The sequence below is a fragment of the Sceloporus occidentalis genome, unplaced genomic scaffold, assembly GCF_023333645.1.
Source record: "Sceloporus occidentalis isolate IW3139 unplaced genomic scaffold, rSceOcc1.0.p SCAF_134, whole genome shotgun sequence".
Classification (NCBI taxonomy): domain Eukaryota; kingdom Metazoa; phylum Chordata; class Lepidosauria; order Squamata; family Phrynosomatidae; genus Sceloporus; species Sceloporus occidentalis.
Window position 1 is genome coordinate 838,962 of NW_028317114.1, and position 24,816 is coordinate 863,777.

Here is a 24,816-nt window from a genome sequence, read left to right on the forward strand (position 1 = left end):
AGACAAGCTGGCAGAGGCAGTGTGATGCTTTGGGCAAATATTCTGCTGGGAAACCTTGGATCCTGCCATTCATGTGAATGTTACTTTGACACGTACCACCATCTAAGCATTGTTGCAGACCATGCACACTCTTTCGTGGACACAGTATTCCCTGATGGCATTTGGCCTCTTTAGCAGGATAATGCACACTAGTTCTAGAATGGTTTAAGGAACACAACAACGAGTTCAAGGTGTTGACATGGCCTCCAAATTCCCCAGATCTTAATCCAATTAAGCATCTGTGGGATGTGCTGAACAAACAAGTCTCCACCTCGCAACTTATAGAACTTAAAGGATCTGCTGCTAACATCCTGGTGCCCCAGATGTGTTGTGTTCTTAACTGATTTAAACAATACAAAACACAGGTAATATACAACGTCTAAGCAGGATAGCAGTAAATGAGTTCACCATTATATCCCTTTTGTTGTTGTTTGCATTTTACCATAGGGCTTAAGATGTTAGGAAAACCTGTTACTACAGACCTCAGCGAGTTTCCACAGGAAAGGTACAGCATTTTTATGTTAGACCTGTGCACTGAATCAAGCTCCAGATTTGAATCCCCTTTGAAATAAAATGGTATTTATCCCAAGGGTTTAAAAATAGACCCCATATGCATTGTTTCAGAGATCTAAAAAACTGCAAAACAGTTGTTAAAAAAGTTTTATTGTAGGTGACAGATCTGGTCTAATTCCCTTGTGGCTTTGGGGTCCCTGTGATGAAAGAGCTAATATACCAGCTCCTAATACATTATTAACTTTAAAAAGTTTTGTAGAATGAAACAGTTTTGCTCCTTCTCTACAAATGCTACTTTGATGAGAGATTTATTGGCAGCATTTCACACTGAACTATTTAAACAATTTATAGCTCACATGACTTCTTGTGAAACATCCACAATGACAACAGTAACAATAACTTCAAATCTATCAATAGTAAATGTCAGTGTGTAGTTTGTACAGAAAATTTAAGTAGGAAAAATGTTATTTCATGATGTTTTTTCAATGGTTTTGTTAAAGAGATAAATGCGGCACAGTCAACAGGCAACTGAGAGGCTCAGGAGCTGTAACCCCACCACAGAGCTAATAGTTGACTTTGAATATGGAAATTGAGTGATAAATTTGTGTTTAACCCCTTCAATCCCAGGGGTTTTTGGTACCTCAAAGCCCAGAGCAATTTTGCCATTTTTGCAGTATGTCGGTTTAGCGATTATTCTCTTTTCCTGTGAATAGTGTACCCATGTAAACTATATATTGTTTTTTCAAGGAGAGATAGAGCTTTCGTTTGATACCATAGTTGGATGATTAGCTGAAAATTTTGAATGAGAAATTTAGTAAAAACTAGCGAAGATTAGAAAAATAAACTATTTTTTTTTTACATTCCCCCTCTGAATCCTCACAAAATTAGGTAAAGTGATGGAAAATCCCCTCCAAGTTTATCAATTCAGGTGCCCTGATTTCAGAAATACCTAATTTATATAGATTTTCCAGACTTTCCCAGCATAAGGGAGCATACTATTAAGTGTACAATTTTGTATAATTTTTATTATCTTTTTTTAGATTTTTTTTAAAAATTATTTTAATTTTTTTTACATTTTTTTGTATTTTTTATATATTTTTTTTTACACAGTAATGGTTAGAGATCCTCCTAGGGACCTCCTGAACATGCCAGTGATGTCACAGTGACATCACAGCTAACATTCTAATTTTTTAGTATTATTTATATTATTATTTTAATGATTTATTTAATATTATTTTTAAATGACTAACCGGTTTTTTTTTTCAGCTTTTCTGTTACAGGACGGGAGGGGGAGTGAGAGAGATGGTTTCTCACTCCCCTCCCCGCGATCCCCCTGCACCGATCACACTGTGATCCTCACAGACCTGCATAGAGATCGCAGCGTCTCTGTGCCTCATCGGAGGGCAGGATATCCCCGCAGGGGATATCCTGTCCTCCGATGACCTTCCGGGTTACGTCAGCAGTGACGCAACCCGGAAGGGAATGCCCGATCGCGCGTTTGAAACTGCGCGATCGGGCAGTTTACGTGTAACAGCTTACCGGCTTTCATGCCGGAAGCTGTTACAGGTGATCAGACAGCAGAACGACAGCCTGGTCTCCCGTGCAGCGGCAGGGATGTGTCCCTGACACTGCACGAAGGGCTGGACGTACCGGGACGTCCATAGCGGTTTCTTAGTGGGCGTTTTTTGGACCTCCCGGTACGTCTATAGGGGATTGAAGGGGTTAAGCAAGTCGGGATACATTTTATCTGTGTCAGAGTTCCAGGGTCTGAGCTATCCCGACTAACAGGGAAATTGCCCATCAAAGGTGAAATAATTTATTTTCAGGCAAGGGCAGACCAGAATATCAGAAGAAAGACTTTTTAGAATATTTTAAGTTAATGGCTAAACGTTGTCAATGCCACAAATTATAGTCAACACCTGCATCTCATATTGGAATATGAATCATAAGTACAGATTAAGCAGTCAGCAAATTTGCCTTTGAGCATGACAATAAAAATAGACAAACAAACCAGACAAAGTGCAGTTAACTGACTCTAACACTAAGAATGTGGATTGTACTTAATTCACATGTGTGTTGCTGATTAATGATCAAATGATAATTATTTTTGAAGCCTGCTCTTTACAAAAAATCAGGATGGCTCAGAACAGGAGTGAAAAAATCTACATCTATAGATGCCATTTCAACACATTCACCCCACGTGTATTAGCATTTACATCTTATATGGACACAATTAAAGAATGTATCTTTCTTAGAGTTCAGGCTTGGACTGGTCATCTAGCACACGCTGGGCAAATGCCCTTTAGATTGGGTCCTTCGTTGTGTGGCTGCCAGCTGGATTTGCTCCTATTGTTTGCAAGTACACTGTCCTCATCTAGTCTGAATTTACAGAAAAAAGAGATATGTAAAATAATAAAACATTTAAATGACAAAGCATGCTTTAGTTTGGTAAGCTCATAGGAAAACATGTAGAAATATTCCAAAAATGTAATCAACTTTTCTACAATATTTCCATTTAACAAAATATTCTTTATATCCAGAATATATACTCATTGCTCAAGAGCGCATGAATGGAACAAAATTGCTGTGACAATACTAAAAGCGAGTTGATCTCCAGGAAAATCACAGGAGAGGAAAAGGGCAGGAAAGGCCTTTTCTCATAATGTATATTCTTCCCTATCTGTCTCCCTGTCACACACTGAAATTGCAGATGAATTTCCAAAAATATTTTCTAGCAGCATGCATTAAAAATGTATCTCATCATAGGGAAGATAACACAGATCTGTCTTAGTTTCTTTACACTGAGTGACCTATTATGGGGATCGCGTCCTGTCCTTGTGCTTCTGAATCTAGCCAGGCTGGGTGGTTTTTATCTTCAGTCAACTTCTATGTTCTGTGTGTCTATTACCAGGGCAGGATTGGGGATGACCCGGCATCACTTTAAAGATATCAACCAACAAATCATGGCCCTACACTATCTTAATACGTGCGGCTGCATGTAACTTTTTTTATATGAATCCACGCATATCCGGATCGAGTAAGTGCTAGTGCTAGTAGCCAGCATTGCACCTAGCATTTGCCTGATGTGCCAGTCCAAGCCTGTCTATGGCTCAAGTTCACAGCAACAAATTATTTATTTCCTTCCTGCCTTTAGATTTGGTTTTATAGACAATACTAAGAAAAATTGTAAGGTTTACAAATTTAGGTTGAGGTACTAGGTTGTAGGCATCAACTCAGTAGGGTGGCTGCCTAGGATGTGGTTGATTGAGTGACATCCATTTTGTGGATTCGAGTTACAGCATAGCTGCTTTTGGATGTAGCAAAGGGCTTTAGTGCAGTCTAATGATAAAGTTGATGCATTCAATTAAACAGACATCTGGTAAAAAAAAAAAAAAGTATTTCATTTTCCTGGTAATTGCATTCCCATAGATGTCTCCAACTTCACATAATAGAAAAGTTCGATTTTGCTAACCATACTTGGTAGAGCACATTGCCATTTTGTATGACTCTCTGTATAGTTGAATTTAGATTAGACCAGTTGACAGCCTCTAGTTTGGTGAAAATCTTGGATTCCCAAGACATTATTGAAACAAGTGCACTGACAATTTAGCCATTACCATAGACTGACCACTTTTCAGTCCTTTCTCTTAACATCCAGTGTGCTCATTAGCCTTGCTGTAAAGATTGAAAGCTTAATTCATAATTGGTCTTTTCTTATATTGAGGAGATGCATATGCCTATCCCATGCATGTTTAAACTCCATCACTGTATTAAATTCTACCACTTCTGCCGTGAGGCTGTATAAGCATCCAGAGATGGGGTCTCCAGAACTATAAACAGTCCTCTAGGTGAGATCTGTAGAGCGGCATAACCACCTCCTTCTTTCTACTACTAATGGCTCTTAAAGGGTGTGTTGCAGGGATTTCAAAGAAATTACCAGGCTAAATTACCAGTCCAGATGAAAATCTGTAATGTCATTATAAACCAGTCTATAGCTTGTCAGTACTGGGCAGTGTAGATTAAGCCTGCATGCCCTTTCCACGGGAACCACTACAAAGTAGATTCCACGTTTTGACATGACTAAAGAGATTGAGGGTCCGAAGCAAATATAATTGTTTTAGGAAGCTAATCATTTTAAAAAGATATGTTGTACCAGTATACTGTATGTGGCAGACACCTTCTTTAAATTTCAGCTACCTCTAAACTCAAGTTCAATTTACCTCTGCCCTTATTTTACAAATACTCTTCTCTCCATCCTTCGATTGATCACCCGTAACCCAGCACTTGGTTACACGTACGCATCTCTTAAGATCCAAATAATTTCCCTAAACGTTGCATATTTGTATGTCCATAGTTTGTCAAATTCCATTCCATAGACGAATCCTCAGAGATGTCCACTTGGGTTTATTTAATGAAGCTGTTTAACAAGATTTCAGATTAACATATGTGCAGAAGCATTGCCGTTGACTCAGTACATCTTCAGATTATGACATTCTAGTACTAAATAATTCTAGTACTAAATAATTCTGGTACTAAATAAGCCTGACCACATTCCGTGCATTAGCATGTCCCCTTTTTATGTCACTGCCTTTTTATTCAGTGACCTTCAAGCAGCTGTTTGGCCAGATTGCCTGTCACTTTTTGCACGTTATATGCATTGTTGCTGCACATATGTATTTGCATTCTAATCATTTTACTGCTTGAAAAGAGGAATTTGCTCACTGTCAGCTTCACAAGGTCTGCAGTTTTCTAAGGAAGGCCTGTCATTTAACCTCTGAAGGTGAGCACATAGGAGAGTTAGAAAATGTTAAGTCATTTGTCACCCAATAGTCCTATTAGGAATATGCTATGGTAATCTAATTGGTAGGGGTATGTGAATGGTGGGGAGTTAGAATTCCAATCAGCTTTTTACTGATAAGCTCCAATGCCCCTAATGTAGCAATACATAAAAACCTTTATATAAACATTCCGTGCATCATGACTTTGTTCCAGAAGGGCCAATATTAATATTGTATCTTATTTGCATTATTGCTATTCATTTTAAGTAATGTATAGTTTACAAAATAATTATTTATTACTTACATAATTTAAATTAAAGAGGCAGATAATCCAGCCAGTAGTATAGCCAAGTTAGGCCCACTTCAGATCGGACTGGTTCGCTGAGCCAGGCTTGCTTGCTGTTTTAAAGAAATTCCTCTGGTTGCGCAGAAAAACTCAAATGCAAAAGGTGAGGAGGTGTCTGTCTTGTGTTCTTGTATCAGGCGTAACTTGGCCAAGGCTATCTTGCCCAAACCAGAATTCAGTGGGCCCACATTAAACTTAACTAAGATGGTAGGAACAATGAAGAACACTGAGAACAAGCCATTCGTGTAAAATTAAATGTGAATATATTTTAAATCTAGATAGGTATGTTTTCAGTCCGGTGTGGGACATACGCATTTTCATGGTGAATGCGCATTTTGGCCCAATCCCATCGATGGTCTTCTCTCAGGTTCTGCCTTGTTCATTGAGCAAAGTGGGTTTTACAAAAGGCTAATTTTGCTAATCTTCCTATGCTGTGTTATTTTACATGATCATTGCAGAATCATTTAGTTTCTAGTAAGTAATCCAAAAAGCTGGTGGGCTCAACTGAAATCAGAGAGCTTTTATCTTCTGCTAGTGCTCTCTCTAGTCCTGATTTTGATAGCATGAAGAATCAATGTCTTATTAACTTTGCTGGACTGGATGTTTGTGGAACACAGCAGTAACCCACAATCTGATGTCTCCATTAGCCATTTTAACAGCTGAGCCGATCTGCTTGAATGCTGAAGAGCCCTTACAATCAATAATGACTGTGCCTCTGCAAGTATTAGCTATTTATAGGCTTGGTCAAGAAATGTATTCGTTTTTTTAGGCAGGGGACCTTATATTTGTTGAGGGTATGGAAGAGACTATGTATGAAAAGGCAACTTTAAAGTTCAGAAATGCTTGTGTCTGCCACATAGACTACAGTGCATCAATTAGATCCTGAGCTTTTAACAGATCTTTTGGAAATATCTCTATTAATTTATCTTGGTGACAACTACAAAAAGTATTTTTTTCTCAGCTTGAATCTTTCCAAGCATGTAATGAAATATTCATGAGTACCGGACCTCAGGCTAGTTGAATACAAATGTATCTAGGGCAATTGGGAAACATTTATTTATTACAAAGACAAGTATACTTAGTTTTGTCTTATGATTGCCAGTAAACATTTCCCCCATTCATTGATATAAAGTCCACAAATTGTGATTGCCTAAAGATGTCTAAATCACCAATAAAAATGATTACAGAAGCACCTGAAGGATATGTTCATTGTATCACAATATAGGTAACACAAAATCACACATAGGTAACACAAAAGACTAAAATGACCACATATTAAAAAAAAATCTGAATTCATATCCATTGTATAATTTGATAAATGTTGTACTTTCATGGTTTAGCACATGTACCAGTTCATTCCCAAAATCCAACTGTAATTATAATCTGCAGGTTGATCTGATTTATTGAGGCGCCGTGAGTTATCATATTATTTAATGTATTACTTTACTATTAACATTTTACTTTATAAAATAAAAGAAAAACATTGACAATCAGACTTGTCCTTTCTGCTGCTCTCCATGGTACCCAATATTCTTATGTGCAGTATTCATTCTAGTGGCCTCAAATGTAACAGCTGCTGAATCTAAATATTATTTATTATTATCTTTTATTTATTAAACCCCCAACAAATTTACAATTTGTCAACAAATATAAATTAATACATACAACATATACAGACACATCAGAGAGGCACTAACAGGTAACCATAAAATTACTTTCATTTGTATTTTTTTTCTCTCTATACTTTTCTGTAATGCTTTTTACACATTTAAATATTTCCTAGGATATAGCAGTTAGATTATATAGCATTACATAATTATATTGTATGAACTATATGCAACTGCATGCTTGTGTTATCTCTTGTGTGCTGAAAATGTAATTTTTAAAAAAATAATTTAATATGCTTGAATTATTAATCAAGTAAACGTAACAAATGCTGTTACATAACAAAGTCTAATACTGCAAAGTTACAGATGCTTTGGTGACTAAAAGGGACCTAAACCTGGGCTAAATGGACAGGATCAGACAGTGTCAACCAAAGAGTCCCAGACCATTTGTTACCCGTGTCATTCCATATAGCTTTTCAATCTTTACAGTCCCCCTAATCTTACATTTAATGTCTTCACCATCAACATTTTACCCATGGCAGATATACAGTGTAACTACTAGAGGCAGTTTTTCAAAAGGATGTCCATGATTATTGAGTTCCAAAACAAGAGTTAATTGATGTGTATACTGTCTGCTTACATGGTTTTATCATAGGCACTTCCACCATCTATGGTGTAGACTTGTTTTGTCTCTGAAACACAAGTGGGAAGAGGTCTCATAAGTTGTATGGCCTCTGTAGGACATAAAGTGCCAATTAAGTGTTTTTTAAGGGTTTTCTTTTGATTAATGCATCCATGAACACTTACATTCTGCTTTAAGATAAGAACAGTTTATCAGTCTTCCAGTGTTTAGCATAAGCATCTCAAAAAATAAATTTGATTTTAAAGTATCTCAAATTTGTCTGGGAGTAACAGAGTCAGTTTACTTATAGTCATAAATGTAATAGGGTTGTTGATATCTTGGTGTATAATTTCACACTGTATGTGTTTTCTCTATTTCAGAATACACCCGTGGGGACACCGATTTTCATTGTGAATGCAACAGATCCTGATCAGGGTACAGGCGGCAGTGTTTTATACTCTATCCAGCCGCCTTCCAAATTTTTTACCATAGACAAGTCTCGTGGTATTGTAACCGTGATATCTCCACTAGATTATGAGGTCACTACTGCGTACCAATTACAAGTTAATGCAACGGTAAGCCACCTATCCGCTTCTGTTTTCCTGCTGGTTGTTTCTTTCCCCTTTTTGCAGTACTTACAATGCCAGGTTAACAATCTAAGGACCCCCAAGCCATGAATGTTGCACCTTCGTAGCTTCAACCACAGGTTCCAACATGCCTTTAAAACGGGCAGTGCTGACACTTCACTTTAGAAAAGAATATTTAAAGAAAATATTATATGCATATACAGTTACAAAGTTGATTTATGAATCCATGAATGAATATGAGATATGTCCCATATGGTCTGGTAAGGAGCACACAGATAGTTAGATATGTTCTAGGAATGCCTTTCATCTGCAACCTGTACCAGTTATGTTCTTGATATGAACCTTTTACCAAAAGGAGGCCGCGAGGGGCATTCAACTTTATTTTCTTGCAGATAACGCTTAGAACTTTTAGTACTGTTTTTAATCTTTCTATTCTTTCTATAAGTATCTGCATCGTAGTTTCCTTTAATTGTGGCATTTGAGGCAGTAAAGTTCCATTAGGGAGTCAACAGGGGACAACTGGCAAGCAAATTACAAGAGGTTTTGAATGTATTACCACTACTGGATAATGTACATGAACCGTGTACCAGGTAGCTTTTTTTACCAGGCCACTTGGCTGAAGTTGCTCCCAGGGCTGAATGTTGCCGGTCCCCACGTGAGTGGTGGTAGAAAATGATCATTTCTTTCGGTTGTTGATGACAGGGGCAATATGTTGCATAATACTTCCAGGTAAATCTAGTTTTTTTAGACGTTTGCATCGGGATTCAACAATGTTACAGGATGATCCAGTATTTAAAATACAAATCCTGGGGGTTTATTATTGGTCCTTTAAAATGCAATGATGCCATGCTACAGAAGAAAAAAACACATGTAATAAAAAGAAACACTGAATAATGATGTGTACTTGTATAAAAATAATCTACCAGCATTTTTAACACCGAATTTACCACTAATAACTGGGAAAATCACGAATCAGAAAAAAAGACATCCAGCATGGCCATAAACAGCAAAGCCTTGGGTTATTTTGAAGATAATGTTCATGCTGGGTTATTGAATGCAGATTAAATGAGCATTAATCCCCCGTAATCAGCTCTCGGTACAGTCACAAACTCTTGTTAATGCTTCCTATAACACCCTTTCATTCTGTCAGTCAAAACCAGGTCCAGCATGTTTTTGCTATGAGGGATTGTGCCCTGAGTTGTTTACATGCTTCTATGCAAAGTCTTAACACTTAAAGTACTGTACAAGGTAATGCTAGGCTTCTGCCAATCAGAGGACAATCCCAATTCTTACTTTTTTTTAGGTGGTACGTCATGAACTGAAACAATTAGACAAGACGTTTAAAAAAAATGGAAAAACACATTTCACATACTGCGCAGGTTGTTTGCAAATCAGTGCTTTTTTGCACAGTGCATTATGGAAAGGGATTTCCAACTGCACAACTTTAAAAGGATGCTACTAGTAAGGGTTGATCTAATATGGTTTATTTTAGGTCATTGTCTCAAATGACCTGAGATTAACACAGAAATGTTTACCACAAAGAATTTACATTTCCAGAATTTCAATTTTTCTGGTCGTGCTCGGGAGAAAAACTTACCAGGGTTCCTCTTAATCTGGACAAAGATGATTTAAGTAAAAAATAAAGCTTGAGATTTTGTAGGAATCCACTGAATTTATGAAATCTGAGGCCCATTCGTTGTACGTTTCTCCTGCAAGAAGGGCTGAACAGGTCCAGTATAGTGCGGTTCTGTCAGTAAGTCCTTCTTGCAGCAGAAGCTTTGCCCCTTCATAATGTAAAAGCCACAAGTGTCTGATTAGCTAAAAAAAGCTCAATTTGAAAATTAAGTACAAGCGGATGATGTCTCTAAGTAATTTGAGCTTTGTGAAGCAGATTTTCAGCTCTGAAGCCTACCATTAAATAGCAATACAGAACACAAATTTATTGTCATTAACTGACAAAACAGCACAGATATTAGAGACAATCTGACATCAAAGCAGAGCGCTAGTTGTACTCCTCGCATAACAATATACATTATATATTTACTGATATTGTATGGTTCAGAAGAATAGCTTTTACATTGACAAGATATTTCCTTTAACAATAGAATGCATCTAGTTAATAGCAGCATTTTCTTTCCCGAGTGTAAAAGATTTTAATTTCAATTAACCTATTCATTTATGATAGCTGTTCCTCCAAATGTGTTTACCATTAATTAAAACTACATTTATCAGGAATTATTACAAGAAACATTCTGCATATGTACATATTTATTGATGCACACAGTGGGGGATCCCAGACAGCATAGATTTTGCTGGTCCTCTTTTATTTGGCATCTTTCCCAAGCGACTAACCCTGAAATCTTGTACTTATGGCGATATCCGACAGTGTTATTGTGGCTGAATCTTTGAGCCTGTTATACTTCTTTTGGCTAACCCACACAAATTCACAAGTCTATTCACAGAGCAATATATTTTTTTAATTGTGTCATAGATTATATGTCATATGCCACACTGTGAAATGTGCTGGCTCTTTATGAATAAAATTACAACTATTATATGCTTTAACCACAGAATTATTTTTGTCACAACATGCTAGAAAAAAAACCATTAAATGCTATTGAAAACACTGTTAAGTTTGCTTGATTATAGAATTAAATGTGTTCTTATAATCAGAGACCTTGATAGGTGCATGTAAAAAGATGTTACTGCATTTTTAAAATTATTCAATGTAATGCATCACTAACAAAGGGCAGCAACACGTTAACTGTTTAATACTGTTTAGGTAGATCGAGCATAAAGTGTAATATTTATGAGGTGTTACAGAATATGTAACTGTGCATTTTCATAGTAAGATTAAGAACAGTTAATTGAAACTTCTTTGCAGATCTTTGACAGTTCATTTAATGCATATCTTAAATTTACATTTATATTAGCATAAAGTATATTTTCTATGTGCATTTGTACATTGAAAATTAAAAACAAACACAAATGTTAAGTTTTCGTTGTTCAAAATGAAGAGCGTCCTTAATTGGTTAATGCCAGACGAGCCCCCTGCCGGCGACCAATGGAGTTGCTCTTACGGACCTTTAAATCCTGGCGTAAAGGCCATTGGTCTCCCCAGGCCAAGTTGCTTCGAGGTGTGCCTTGCCTTGCCCTTTGCGAGGGGGACTAAAATGCCTGTTCCTCCCAGCCAAAGTTGCTCAGAGCACTTGACGCAGAGCGGTTGTCTCAGGCCTTTAAATCTTGGCGCGGTTTTACGAATTTGCTGCTACTTAGCTTACAAAGTGCCTCTTTACTAATACATACCTTTTTATAGGATCAAGACAAGACAAACCCCTTATCAACATTAGCCAACTTGGCAATCACAATTACTGACATACAAGACATGGATCCAGTTTTCATCAACTTACCGTACAGCACCAACATCTATGAGAATTCACCACCGGTAAGTTTACCACTAATTCTTGAATTAAAAAAGATACAGAGCAGCATGATGGTGTTCCAGATTTGCATTTATTTAGTATTTTTACATTTTCAAAATGTTTCAATTAGTAGTTAAATATACATTAAAGTTTTGTTTTCATAATTGTATCCCTAACACCAAATAATCAGATATACTATCACATTTATCTGTCACAGCTGTAAAAAATAGAAAACCTTTTCACCGCCGATAAACCTTCTACTGTGCAATTATACATTGTATTGTTATATATCAAATGTTTCCGACTCTAATCAATACATGTTTCTTATCTATACCATATTCACTTCTTCTTCACACCATCTTTCGTCAAATCTCCTTTTCAAAATAGTTTCTTACTCACTAACATCCTTCCTTAAACTCTTTTTCAAGCCCCATAAATGCATGCATTACTTTAAAATAAGGGACTTGATGTGTACCTGTTTTTTTTTTTTTGCTTTTTTTTTTTAGGCTAATTACTGTGCAGGCGCCAAATGATTGTTCCATGATATAAGTTGCAATGACACAGTGTCAATATCCACTAACATTATTTCCCATTCTTTACTTTCCCTCCTTTATCCCAGTAAAATGTCTTGTCTCCTGGGTACATTAGGTTTTTTAGTGTGTGTGTTAATTATATGTTTGTATTACTACTTTTCATTATTACTACTGTTTATCTAGTTTTCATTACCCTTTGTATGCTGCAGTATTTCTTTTTTTATACTGCTTGGCGTGCAGAATGCCCATGTTGGGAATATCTATTATATCTATTGTATGTTACCTAATAAAATTCTCCTTGTTTGAGATTATTCTATCAAATCTTAATTTACTCCTCTAAGTAACAGCATGTGAAGCTGGCTGTCAGTAAAGAGCTGTAGAAGGTGAAAGGGCTATATAAACTCAAACAAATTACTACAAATGGATAACTGTCAGCTCATTGACTAGATAGGAGATGTGAGAAATACGATTTTCACGTTTGAAATTTAACATGGAAGCTTTGCAGAGGCTATATTTCCACTTATGGGTTCCCTCTGATGACTGGAGTCTGGGATTTAACTTTCAAGTAAGACCTTAATCCTGTCGTAGACAAGAATGTAAGGTTTTTTCTATATTCCCTAACCTGACATGTCCACATGTCCATTCAAAACTATGGTTAAAAGAGAACAGGGTAGAGTTGTTGGTGAGTGTTTATTATTTTTATAAGTGATTCAGTTTAGCTGAATAGAAAGATGTAATATAGATGCAGAGCTACACAGGGAATTGCTGTATTATCATTGCTCTCCTGTGCATCATCCATGCCCTTGTTGTTTGCTTGAACCACAGAAGGAATAAATAGAAACATGGCTTTACCAGAAAATTTGAGCTTGCTAGGTGGAGTGTGTTATTCTCTCCTTCTCATCTATAGATAATTCTGGTATTTTTCCCATTGTTAACTCCATTCCCTATATCTCTGAAAACTCTGGAGACGTCTTGCTTCATATGGATTTTGGTTGTATGATGAGACATTCACCAAGGTTTTTGGCCCCAGGAGTGAAATATAAGTTTAGTGCATATGCAAAAACGTTCTTGCTGCAACCTTTTGAGTTAAATATCTAAGGAGGCAGAAGTTTTTAAACTTTCATGTTTATTGAAGTATGTTTGATGTTCCATAAACATTACAAAGACAAAATTACAAATCATAAACAAGCTCAAACAGGCTCCAGGCTTTTACAAAAAAAATCATTCATATTTGTGCATAGTTTTCATACTCTTGCACCAAATATATAAGGATTCCATATAATTCAAAAATAGTTAAATAAGTAAAAGACATAGCTATAAATGGTTACCTGGATGTCTGACATCCATATGTTCATAGAATCAAAGTCATTATTGCGCCTCAACTCAAAATTTATCATCGATGTCCAAGAAAGTAGAGAGAAAAGAAAAAATATTACAAGTAACTCTCACATTTTCTTCCCCACAACCTGGTATACCCTCTTTTGAAGGCTGTTTAAGAAACGTAGAGGCCTACCTGTTTCTTCTCTTGTTCTCAGCCTGTAACGTTTTGGATTTATCATTGGCATCTTATTTTGCATGCTCTCAATGATTGGCTCTGGAATGCTTTATACGTGATAACTATAAAAAACATTTTTCGGATATTATTTGGGCTAACCCTGTTTTAAAAGAGAAAAAAAAGTATTTTACAGGCTACACGCCATGCAAACATACCAGTGAGCATAACATGTTAAGCTGCCATCTTTTTTATTGTAACCAGTTAATCCAATGGCACTGTTTTACTACAATAAGTTACAAGTTGCTTACCTTGGACATACAGTATATCACAAAAGTGAGTAGACCCCTCACATTTTTGTAAATATTTTATTATATTTTTTCATGTGACAACACTGAAGAAATGACCCTCTGCTACAATGTAAGTAGTGTACAGCCTGTATAACAGTGTAAATTTGCTGCCCCCTCAAAATAACTCACCACACAGCCATTAATGTCTAAAGCTTGGCAACAAAAGTGAGTACACCCCTAAGTGGAAATGTCCAAATTGGGCCCAATTAGCCATGTGAGATACTGTAGGCAATTAAAGGGAGAGCGAGGTCTATCACGTCAGACCTTGGCTTTTTGTGCTCCCAATCACTGTTTGGCGACAACTTATACCGAGTGGCAGGACATGACGTCATATCCCACTGCTTAGCATCAATTGATGTGTGCACTGCCAGGGAGCAGCAAAAGTGACCTCACATCATGACAAGAAATAAGGAGAGGGTGAGAAGGACAAGAAAGGAAGAGCCAAAGGATAATAGATGGGGAGGAAAAGGGTAGGGGATAGTAAGGATGGGGAGAAAGGGGGTAGATGATAGGGAGAAAGGAGTGCTGTAAGCTGCCAACCAACATGTGTGTGTATGGGCAGGTGTGTATATGGACACTTTATTAGGTACGCATGTTCAACTGCTTGTTAACACAAATAGCTAATCAGCCAATCACATGGCAGCAACTCAATGCATTTAGGCATGTAGACCTGGTCAAGACAACTTGCTGATAGTTCAAACCCAGCATCAGAATGGTTAAGAAAGGGGATTTCAGTGACTTTGAACGTGACATGCTTGTTGGTGTCAGACCGACTGGTCTGAGTATTTCAGAAACTGCTGATCTACTCAGATTTTCACACACAACCATCTCTAGGGTTTACAGAGAATGGTCTGAAAAAGAGAAAATATCCAGTGAGCGGCAGTTGTGTAGACAAAAATGCCTTGTTGATGTCAGAGGTCAGAGGAGAATGGGCAGACTGGTTCGAGATGACAGAAATGCAATAATAACTCAAATAACTCGATGCAATCAAGGTATGCAGAATACCATTTCTGAAAGCACAATGCGTTGAACCTTGAAACAGATGGGCTACAGCAGCAGAAGACCCCCCCCGGGTGCCACTCCTGTCAGCTTAGAACAGGAAACTGAGGCTACAATTCGCACAGGCTCACTAAGATTGGACAATGGAAGACTGGAAAAAAGTTACCTGGTCTGATGAGTCTCAACTCCAGCTGGGACAGATGGCAAGGTCAGACTTTGGTGTAAACAACATGAAATCATGGATCCATCCTGCCTTATATCAAAGGTCAGGCTGGTGGTGGTGTAATGGTGTGGGGGACATTTTCTTGGCCCCTTAGTACCAATTGAGCATCATTTAAACGTGACTACCCGAGTATTGTTGCTGACCATGTCCATCCCTTTATGACCACAGTGTACCCATCTTCTGATGGCTACTTCCAGCAGGATAATGCACCATGTCACAAAGCTTACATCATCTCAAACTGGTTTCTTTGCATGACAATGAGCTCACTGCACTCCAATGGCCTCCACAGTCACCAGATATCAATCAAATAGAGCACCTTTGGGATGTGGTACAACGGGAGATTCGCATCATAGATGTGCAGCCGACAAATCTACAGCAACTACGTGATGCCATCATGTCCGTATGGACCAAAATCTCCGAGAAATGTTCAGCACCTTGTAGAAAGTATGCCGCGAAGAATGAAGGCAGTTCTGAAGGCAAAAGGGGGTCCAACCCGGTACTAGCAAGGAGTACATAATAAACTTGCCAGTGAGTGCATATGTATCTATGGTCATTCATGTGTAAGGGCAGTGTTTCAGTATATGTGTGTTTATTGGTAGGTGCCTGTAAAGTCAGTGTGTATGGGGAGTGTATGTGTATATGTGTGTTTATGGGCAGGTGTGTGTAAAGGCAGTATGTATGGGCAGTGGTTTGTAAGGGCAGTGTAAATAAAATAATTTCCATATATTGGAAACCCATCTTGCAAATAGAGTTAGAACAGCCATATTGAGAAGTAAGTGATTGGTTTCAGACACTCATACTAAAGGTGAATAACCTCTGAATAGGAAATTAATTGATATGCAAGATTTTCCAAACATCTCAGCTTTTATTCGGTATTATAGTCTCCAATTTTTTTTAACCAAATGGGGTTTATTCACTAAAACTGCCAGTGGCAAGCTACAATGCGCTTCTCCTGCAAAAGAGCTGAGTTGGGCCGGTATGAAATACGGTTAAATCAGTAAGATTTCTTAAAAATCCCCACACCCTTTGAATTATGTATTATGGATGTGATCTCAGCCCTTCATGCAGGGAAAGCTCACTGGGGCTAGCTCTTCAAAATTCATAATGATGTCTGTAAGTTCAACAAGTCTTCTGCAAAGCCTTGCTTTTGTGAATGAAATTCAATGTCAGTTAAACTGATTGAAACACATTTATTAAATTTAGTAACAGTTCCCTTTACCTAAATGTTTCAGCTCAAGGGTAATTATGCTCACAAAATAACAAGGTTTTTTTTTGCAGTTTATACCACAAGATCTGTGACAAAAAAAACAAATCAAAACAATTATCACATAATTTACTTCCTTTTTTCATCAAATTGTATATTTCTTTTGAATGAGTTTTGACAGTTGCTTGAGTGCTGAAGTATTTATTAGATGTAGCACAATGATGTGGATCAAAGGATTTCCCTTGGAAAATGAAGAGAGGATTTGATCAGATTAGTAGCAGACTGCTTCCACAAGACGGACAGGATACTTTATATTAATCTTAATTCTGTTTCTTTAGAAACAGACGTTCACCTTTCTTTCTTTGCATAATTACAAGCATCGATATTAGGTATTATGAGGGCAGCTAAATTATACACATACTCTATACTATGCATTACTTATTCAAATATGATAAAGTAACGCAGTTGGGTAAATGCACAACTACACTCATATGTATATTTTTCAGTTGAAAGGGTCTTTTATAGACCATATTTTTTTTTTTTTTAAAGAAACAATACATTGTAAACATTTTTAAAGATTATGCTAGGATATTAACTTGTTTTTAGCTCACTACCAAAGGTCTGGTTTGTTTTGATGCCTTAGCAAAATATTTAATATACAGTTCTGATAATAGTCTAGAATGTTCAGGGTCTTAGGTACACATAATAGTGCAAACTTCTCCCCGTCTAAATAACTTTTAAATTAATATTAAAAATGGTTGTGCAGGCAGGTCCTCCATCTATGATAGAGCACCAGAAGGTCATGTCATGCCACCGCTCGGTCATAGAAGCCCCAGAGGAAGTGCCGGCAGCAGTGGATGTTGCCAGAGAGGAAGATCCAGGTCCCCTGCAGCACTTCGGGGGATCTGGATCTTAGGTATATAATCAGACCTCTATTTGGGGTCTGATTATAAGACAACCTCAAATATAAGAGGAGGGGTATTTTTCAGAGCATTTGCTCTGGAAAAAACCTTGCCAAAAAATCTAAACTCTTATTATAAGAACTATCAGTATCTTTTTTTTTTTTCTTTTGTTTTCTTAAGATGATCATTAAATGTAATTTTTTTTGCAGTTTGGTCACTTGTTAGTCCACGTATTTGTTGGAGAGAGCTCAAGAGTAACAGGAAAAATATATAGTCATTGCTTTGTTATTATTATAAAGTATTCCACTGGCGATTTTGTTCCTTTCGCCACTAGCATGTAAGGGGTTGCATTACCATCTATGCCGTAATATAATCCAGTACTTGCAATTCTTCCTAACATGACCATTCAATACCATGGTTTGCACTTTAGCTTTTAAACATTCAGTCTAAGAGCAAGCTCTTGGAATTCCATCACTCCTTTACATACAGTGACAATTGAAGGGTGTTCTTTTGACTCGCTATGGTTGCATTACACAAAGACGCTGCCTTTGAGGACCTTCATGGTGTGAAATTAATCAGAACCTGCCTGCCAGCTCACACAGAGTGCCTGCTGATTTCCTCATCACTGCATCCTAACGGGCCATTAAAATCCCAGAACTAATCTTCTTCAAAACACTGGTCATCGCTAGTCATCTAAAGGCCTCCCATTTCCATTGCATTGATTGATACGTGTCACCTCAGAGGGCTTTGCATCTTTGCATAAACATGTGAATGAGTATATTTATTTGAGCCTGACTCACATGAATGCTCACTGGTGCTTGAGTATGATTGCCTTTTAGTGCTGTCTTATGTGAAAACATCTATACAAAGTCTAACCGTTGAAGAACTTTGATATTAAATGTTGCCAGACAGTGAACGGTGTTGTATCACAGGAATATTTTTGCACGTGCTGAGATTCCCTGACCTTGGGTTAGCTGACTTGAATTGGATACATTGTGAGATTCCCTCAGGCATTTAGCTGGGTGTTTAGTGCATGTGCTGATAGTACCTAATTAACAACTGCAGTTGACCCAGAGTTTAATTATACACCTCCCAGCAATGTTTTAAATGAGGTGAAGTAAACATAATTGTTATTCAGAATTAATACTCACCACTTTACACTTTCTGGTCACTTTTAATCCATATTACAGTACTGAAGACTGTAATGATTTACTTTTTCCCCACTAAACCACTCATCTTATATACACCTACTTTTAGAATTTACCTCTAAATTAATTTGACAATCATACTTTTTTAATGTTGTATGTATGTACTACTGCCAAGTAGTACATTTATACATTTTAATCTTTTGGCACACAAAATGAAAATGAAGGTTCTCTGGTGAAAGTCTGAACTAGTTTACTTGTAACTCTGTGTAATAACCCGCTTCCATTTCTTGCGACCCTCTGGTCCTGTTGCCCTTGGAGGTCTACTGTGCCAGGATCTGTTCTCTAACCAGCAGTAAGTCTTATGAGGTTCTGGAAGGGAGCCTGCGGTCACTTGATTCAGCGTCTACTCGCTCATTCAAGTGACACGTATTCATAACTGTAAGTGACCCCCTACAGCCTATATTAACACCGGACCATCATTACTCAAGAACCCTTGGTTGGTCTAAGACTGTGTTAATGCTCCTGTTATACTTTGGACTGATTTGTGACCTGGCCGTGTTCTGACCTAGCTCCTAGTCTCCTGATTCAGCTTGTTTCTCTGCTCTTCTGGTACTTGAGCACGATTCCATATTCAAGAACATTCAAGACTCCAGCTAATTCGGGTTATTTGCCTCCAGTAACCTCACCTACTCTGCTTCATAGGATCCTTCCCTACTGCTTTGTTATAGTACAGAGGTTCCCCTATGGATCCTGCAGAGGTAGGTCGGAACATGTCAGCCTGTGCAGCCCGGATTAAAAGCCTTGACCATTGCATTGATCAGTTTGCACAAGCCTTGTAGAGCCTTCTCACACGTACTGATCCTTCATGGCCAGCCTCCTGCAGTAGTACCAACTCCTGCACCACCTGAACTGGTGTTCCAACAGACATTGCAACTTCTTCTTCCTCCCCGGTATGGGGGTGACCCGTCTGGCTACAGAGGATTCCTTAACCAGTGCTACATTCACTTTGAGAAATTTGCTCACTTGTTTCCTTCCAATAGAGCTCAAGTTGGATATATTATCTCCCTTCTTAACCATAGAGCAGTAGCCTGGGCCAGATTCTTTTTTGTCTCCAAAAAGGATGGTGGGCTTAGACCTTCTATAGACTATAGAGGTCTTGATCCTATAATCATAAAGATCACCTACCCCTTCCCTCTAACATAGGAATTATTTGACAGACTCAAAGGATCTAAGGTCTTTACTAAATTAGATCTACGAGGAGCCTACAATCTCGTACACGAGAGGGAAAGAAGGATGAATGGAAGACAGCTTTCAATACTCAGTCTGGTTATTATGAGTATAATGTCATGCCTTTTAGACCATGCAATGCCCCAGCAGTCTTCCAAGAAATCATAAATGCTTGTTTCCGAGATTACTTGCAGCAATTTGTTATCATCTACCTACACGACTGCTGATCCATTCCCCGATTTACTCACCCATCAAGAACACGTGAAAAGTGTATTACTCCAGTTAGGGGAGCATAAACTTCTTAAGGTATGTCATCAGTGGGACTGGTTTCGAATTGGCCCCAGTTAAACTCCAAGCCTTTGGCTAACTATTATCGGCGATTCATAAGGGATTTCTTCTACGTGATTGCTCCTATGACTGCCCTCACCAATAAGGTTTAGCCACAAGCTGTCAAGGCCATTGTTATATTAAAAAAACTTTTGTCCTAGAGGTTGATGCTTCGAAAATTGGAGCAGGGGCAGTATTATCTTAGAATGAGTCTTATGATGGCCCACTACATCCATGTGGCTTCTTTTCTGAGAAATTTACACCTACAGAGAGCAATACAAAGCAATACAAAGTTGGACTACTTGCGGTCATTTCTGCATAGAATGGTGACATTTATTAGAAGGATCCTGTATTCCCGTTACTTACCGACCACAAAAACCTCCAGTACATCAATGATGCCTTTAGAGACGCAACCTCCGCCAAGCTTGTTGCTCTTTTTTTTTGTAACGGTTTAATTACATAATTTCATACCATCCAGGATCCAAGAATATTAAAGCTGATGCCAAGGGAAAACAGAGTTTCAGTTACTATTTCATCTCCCCTTCTCCAACACCTCCAAGAAGTCCAAGTCATTGCCCCAACTGGCACTCCCACTGGGAAACTGTACCCTCCAACTACAGAAAGGAGAGACTTACCTATCCCCACTCCTCCAACATATCAGGGCATCTTGGGGTGAGACATACTATGTTCTATGTGGGGCAGTGCTTTTGGTGACTGTCATGGTGGAGGGACTCTAACCACCTTATATGACAATCGCTGTTACACAAAATCTGTGCATCTGAAGTAACTTCAAAGTAAAAATTGCTATTCCACCTTGTTTAGTTATTGTAACATATATGTTGCTGAACTATAAATAAATACCCTTGATCAAGGCAAAAAATGAATTGATCATTCAGACATGTTAAGTAATAGTTATTATGACAAAGTTTAAATTATGCATTATCTTTACACGAAAATGTTGAAGATTGTCTTCTTTTTGGATTATCTCAATTTCCAAAAAATGTCTCAAGGATGATTCTCTGACCTTGTTCATTAGCTCTACTGCACCAAAAAATCAACGTTATTCAACACCCTATTCATCTCACAGATGAAGCTGAAAATATTTACCCTTCTGATTTCATTGTTTATTGTTTCATTCATTGTTTCATTGTTCAAGTTTAACGACACATTGATCTACAGTCATCTACAATTCAGTGCATATTAACTATCCCATCTTAATTTTTCTAGTCGGTAACCACAATCTCAGAAATCAGATTTGATTTCCCTTACAGAATTGTTTTCCTGTGTTTCTCTACTACGCATTGCTTCTTCCAATGAAACATATTTAATAACTTTTATACAACCATTTGAACCTCTGTGACTGTATGGCCCTTTAAGTAAACTTGATGTATATGAGTATATTCTACATCTGTCAGGGCAATTTAAAAATTCTCCTTTACAATCTAGAGCATAGTTGTCTAATACTTATCATTCTGAGCTGCTCTCCTGTGTTTGACAGGCGACCAGTGACCTGTCAGATCGAGCGACACCTTCACCCAGTTTCTTAAATGTAGAAATAGTCTTGTTTGCCAATGAAGGATTTGGAGTTCTTATATCCCCTGCTGAAACAGTGAATTAAAGCACAATAAATTCTGAGAAAAGAAGCTTGAATTGTGATTATTTCACCTTTGCTTTATATCCCTGCTTTGTCTTTATTTTTCATTCCAAGCCTCTTCCTTTTCCCTATAATTACCTTTCTAAGCTGTGCAGGGAAGGCTCCTGAAAGCCATCACCCTAATGATTTACAAGGCCTTTGCTGAATATGAGACCCAGCTTCACTGATCTGTTCAAAGGTCAGTGACCAAGGATTTATAGCCTATGTTGTCAAAATGAAGTGTGCAGGCTTTCCGTTGAAGAGTCTATAGAAAAGATCCTTGCAATAAGCAGTGAGAAGTTTGTATTCTTCATAGAACAAGCTAGAACACACTTATTGTTAGTGTGAGTTGAAATCTTAGTCTGTGAAGATCTATAGCCCGCTTGATGTGGGTCGTTCAGGTTTAAGAGGATGTAAACAGAAAACATTTTACTAGTTCTCTGCAGTAGCATAGGATTTAATTAATGACAACATAATAAATGAAGTTCTCTTGTTTATCCCCCCAATATATATTCTATTTTCAATTTTGCTAGAATCCCCAAAAAAATGAAATCAAAAGTAGTTGACCTATGATCAGGAAAAAGTTTTGAATATCTTAATTTGTTTTGTGATTCGTGCCTTTGCAGGAGTGAACTCTTAATCTTTTTTTTTTTAATTGAATATGTTGCTTGCATATGTATTAAAGCCCCACAGTATTTAGTAGAACCACCCTTTGCAACAATAATTTTAGCCTTTATGTATTGGGGTCAGTATGAGCCAGCTTTGCACACAGAGTGATTTTGGCCCATTCTCAGTGGCAGATTTGCTTGATGTTGTTAAGGTTGGTTGGATGTCACAATGTTCAAGTGCCAGAGATGGCAGGATTAAGATAAGACATAGGAAGGTGATTCTACCAAATACATATGGTCTGAATACATATGAAAGTTTTTTTAATGATTTTTAATAATGTTTTAGCGAAATAAAATCATTAAAATAATTTTGGATTTCAGTGTTTTAAAGCAAAATGGCATGGAAATGTTTAATATGAGAAAAATTTACTATTTAGTTGACAATGATGCTTTTTGGGTTAATATATGGATTAATTTGGATTAATATATTAAAAAAGATGTTAAGTCTTTTGGGACCTCAGGTCCTAAAACATTATATCTTTTTCTGTTGGTCCAATAAAAAGTATCAAAAGTATCAACTTCAACTAAAACTTCAACTTTTGTCTCTAGTTTGTGTGAAGAACAAATAGCACTAGACAGTACATTAAGGTATCCATGTGGGGATGAAAAAATCTAGAACAAGATGACGTAACAAAGTGTCATGAAGAAATTCGTGGGTGGGCAGGAACCAGCTATGTGAATTATTCTGGAAACTAAGCTTTGGTTGACCAAGCAGTATATCGAATTTTAAAGTCTGAAGTAGAGCCCTGCGCGGGACTGTTTTTTTAATCCCACGCATGCTGCTTCCACTGATTTTGTGACCATTACCGCCCGCTCCCGCAATGTGTGTGTTCCAATCCCACCCGTTCCTGCAACGTGTCCACTCCCGCCACATATGTGGGGAATCCCGCCCGCTCCCACCACATATGTGGTCAGCCACGCCCACCCCCTTACCTGAACTGCAGATTTCCTGTGCAGTCCTGCATGGCTGCCTTCGCGTTGCTCCCACACAGCATCTCTTCTCTTGTTCCGCCCAGGAACACAGCGAAGTCACGGGAAGTTACGTAAAATCACGTGACTCCGCTGGGTTCCTGGGCTGAACAAGAGAAGAGATGCTGTGAGGGAGCAGCGCGAAGGCAGCCTTGCGGGACTGCGCGGGATTACCGAGACTCGCGGGTATTGTGTCTGACCGCCCACTCCCGCCTACAACACCAGCAAGACCTCCTGCGCCCGCAAGTTTTTTGGCGGGACCCGCATCCCAATGCAGTCCTCTAGTCTGAAGTCTGAATTTTAGTCTAAATACTAAAAGCAGATGGCTTAAGTTTTTGTTATGGGAGCTTGAGATTCCTCAATGTACTTTTCAGAGAATTCTTTATAAAGGGTATAATTTACATGCTTTATACTCATGATTGTTATATCTAGCTTTTAGTGCTGACCATTAAAATATAGTGTGTTAGATATACTGCAATATCTTCATGGGGCCTGTCTATTATATATACACGTTAGCCTAACATTTTCAGAACACAATAAATACCTTTCCATGGTTTAGTTCTGACAGACAAAATGGTACTTCTTTATTTATAAATTCCGTTGTATTGATTTTTCCTGTCCTGTGAATTTGCTTCTGTATGTCCAGATACAATGGCAAGGTTAGTAGAATGACACAGAAGCTATTGACTTTACTAGAAATATGCTTTCTCATATATCTCCACACATAATATTATTTATAGTATTTTACTGTTTTCCCTTCCTGATAACCCTTCAGTTTGAACAAGTATATGGTTGTAGGACCTTGTGACCTGCTGACACAATGCAATCAACATGCAATGCAGTTTCAGGTATATAGAGTTTTGGTTTGTCCTTCCTCTGGACAGGTGACTAATAACTCACTGGATATTATGACTGGAGATGGCCTTCCTTTAACCTCCTGGTAATTATAGGGTCTATGCAAATTCATACAGTGTATGTGAATTCCCACACCAAAGCAAGAAGAACATACTTTGGAGCCAGCAATGAAACAGCACGAGCCCTTACAGTGCAATAATAAATATATAAAGGATATAAAACTCCTATTTTAAAAAAAAAATATATATATTTTTTGCATTCTATATCTGGATATGTCTTAACATGCCACTGTTATTATAAAAATTATTTTGTCCATAAACCTTATTTTATGTGCCATATTTATTTCCTGTTATTGTGGCGAAATCAGAATTA

The 24,816-nt window shown here is 37.7% G+C and overlaps 1 protein-coding gene across 1 annotated transcript in view; it reads left to right on the forward strand.

The window, feature by feature from the left end:
• The window catches only part of LOC149281345 (cadherin-23-like), a 389,535-nt gene that overhangs the window by 99,206 nt on the left and 265,513 nt on the right, over positions 1 to 24,816 (forward strand). The window contains exons 7-8 of the mRNA XM_089499393.1: positions 8,286 to 8,480; positions 11,809 to 11,937. Of these exons, the coding sequence (XP_089355519.1) occupies positions 8,286 to 8,480; positions 11,809 to 11,937 (324 nt within the window). The remainder of the gene's footprint in view (positions 1 to 8,285; positions 8,481 to 11,808; positions 11,938 to 24,816) is intronic.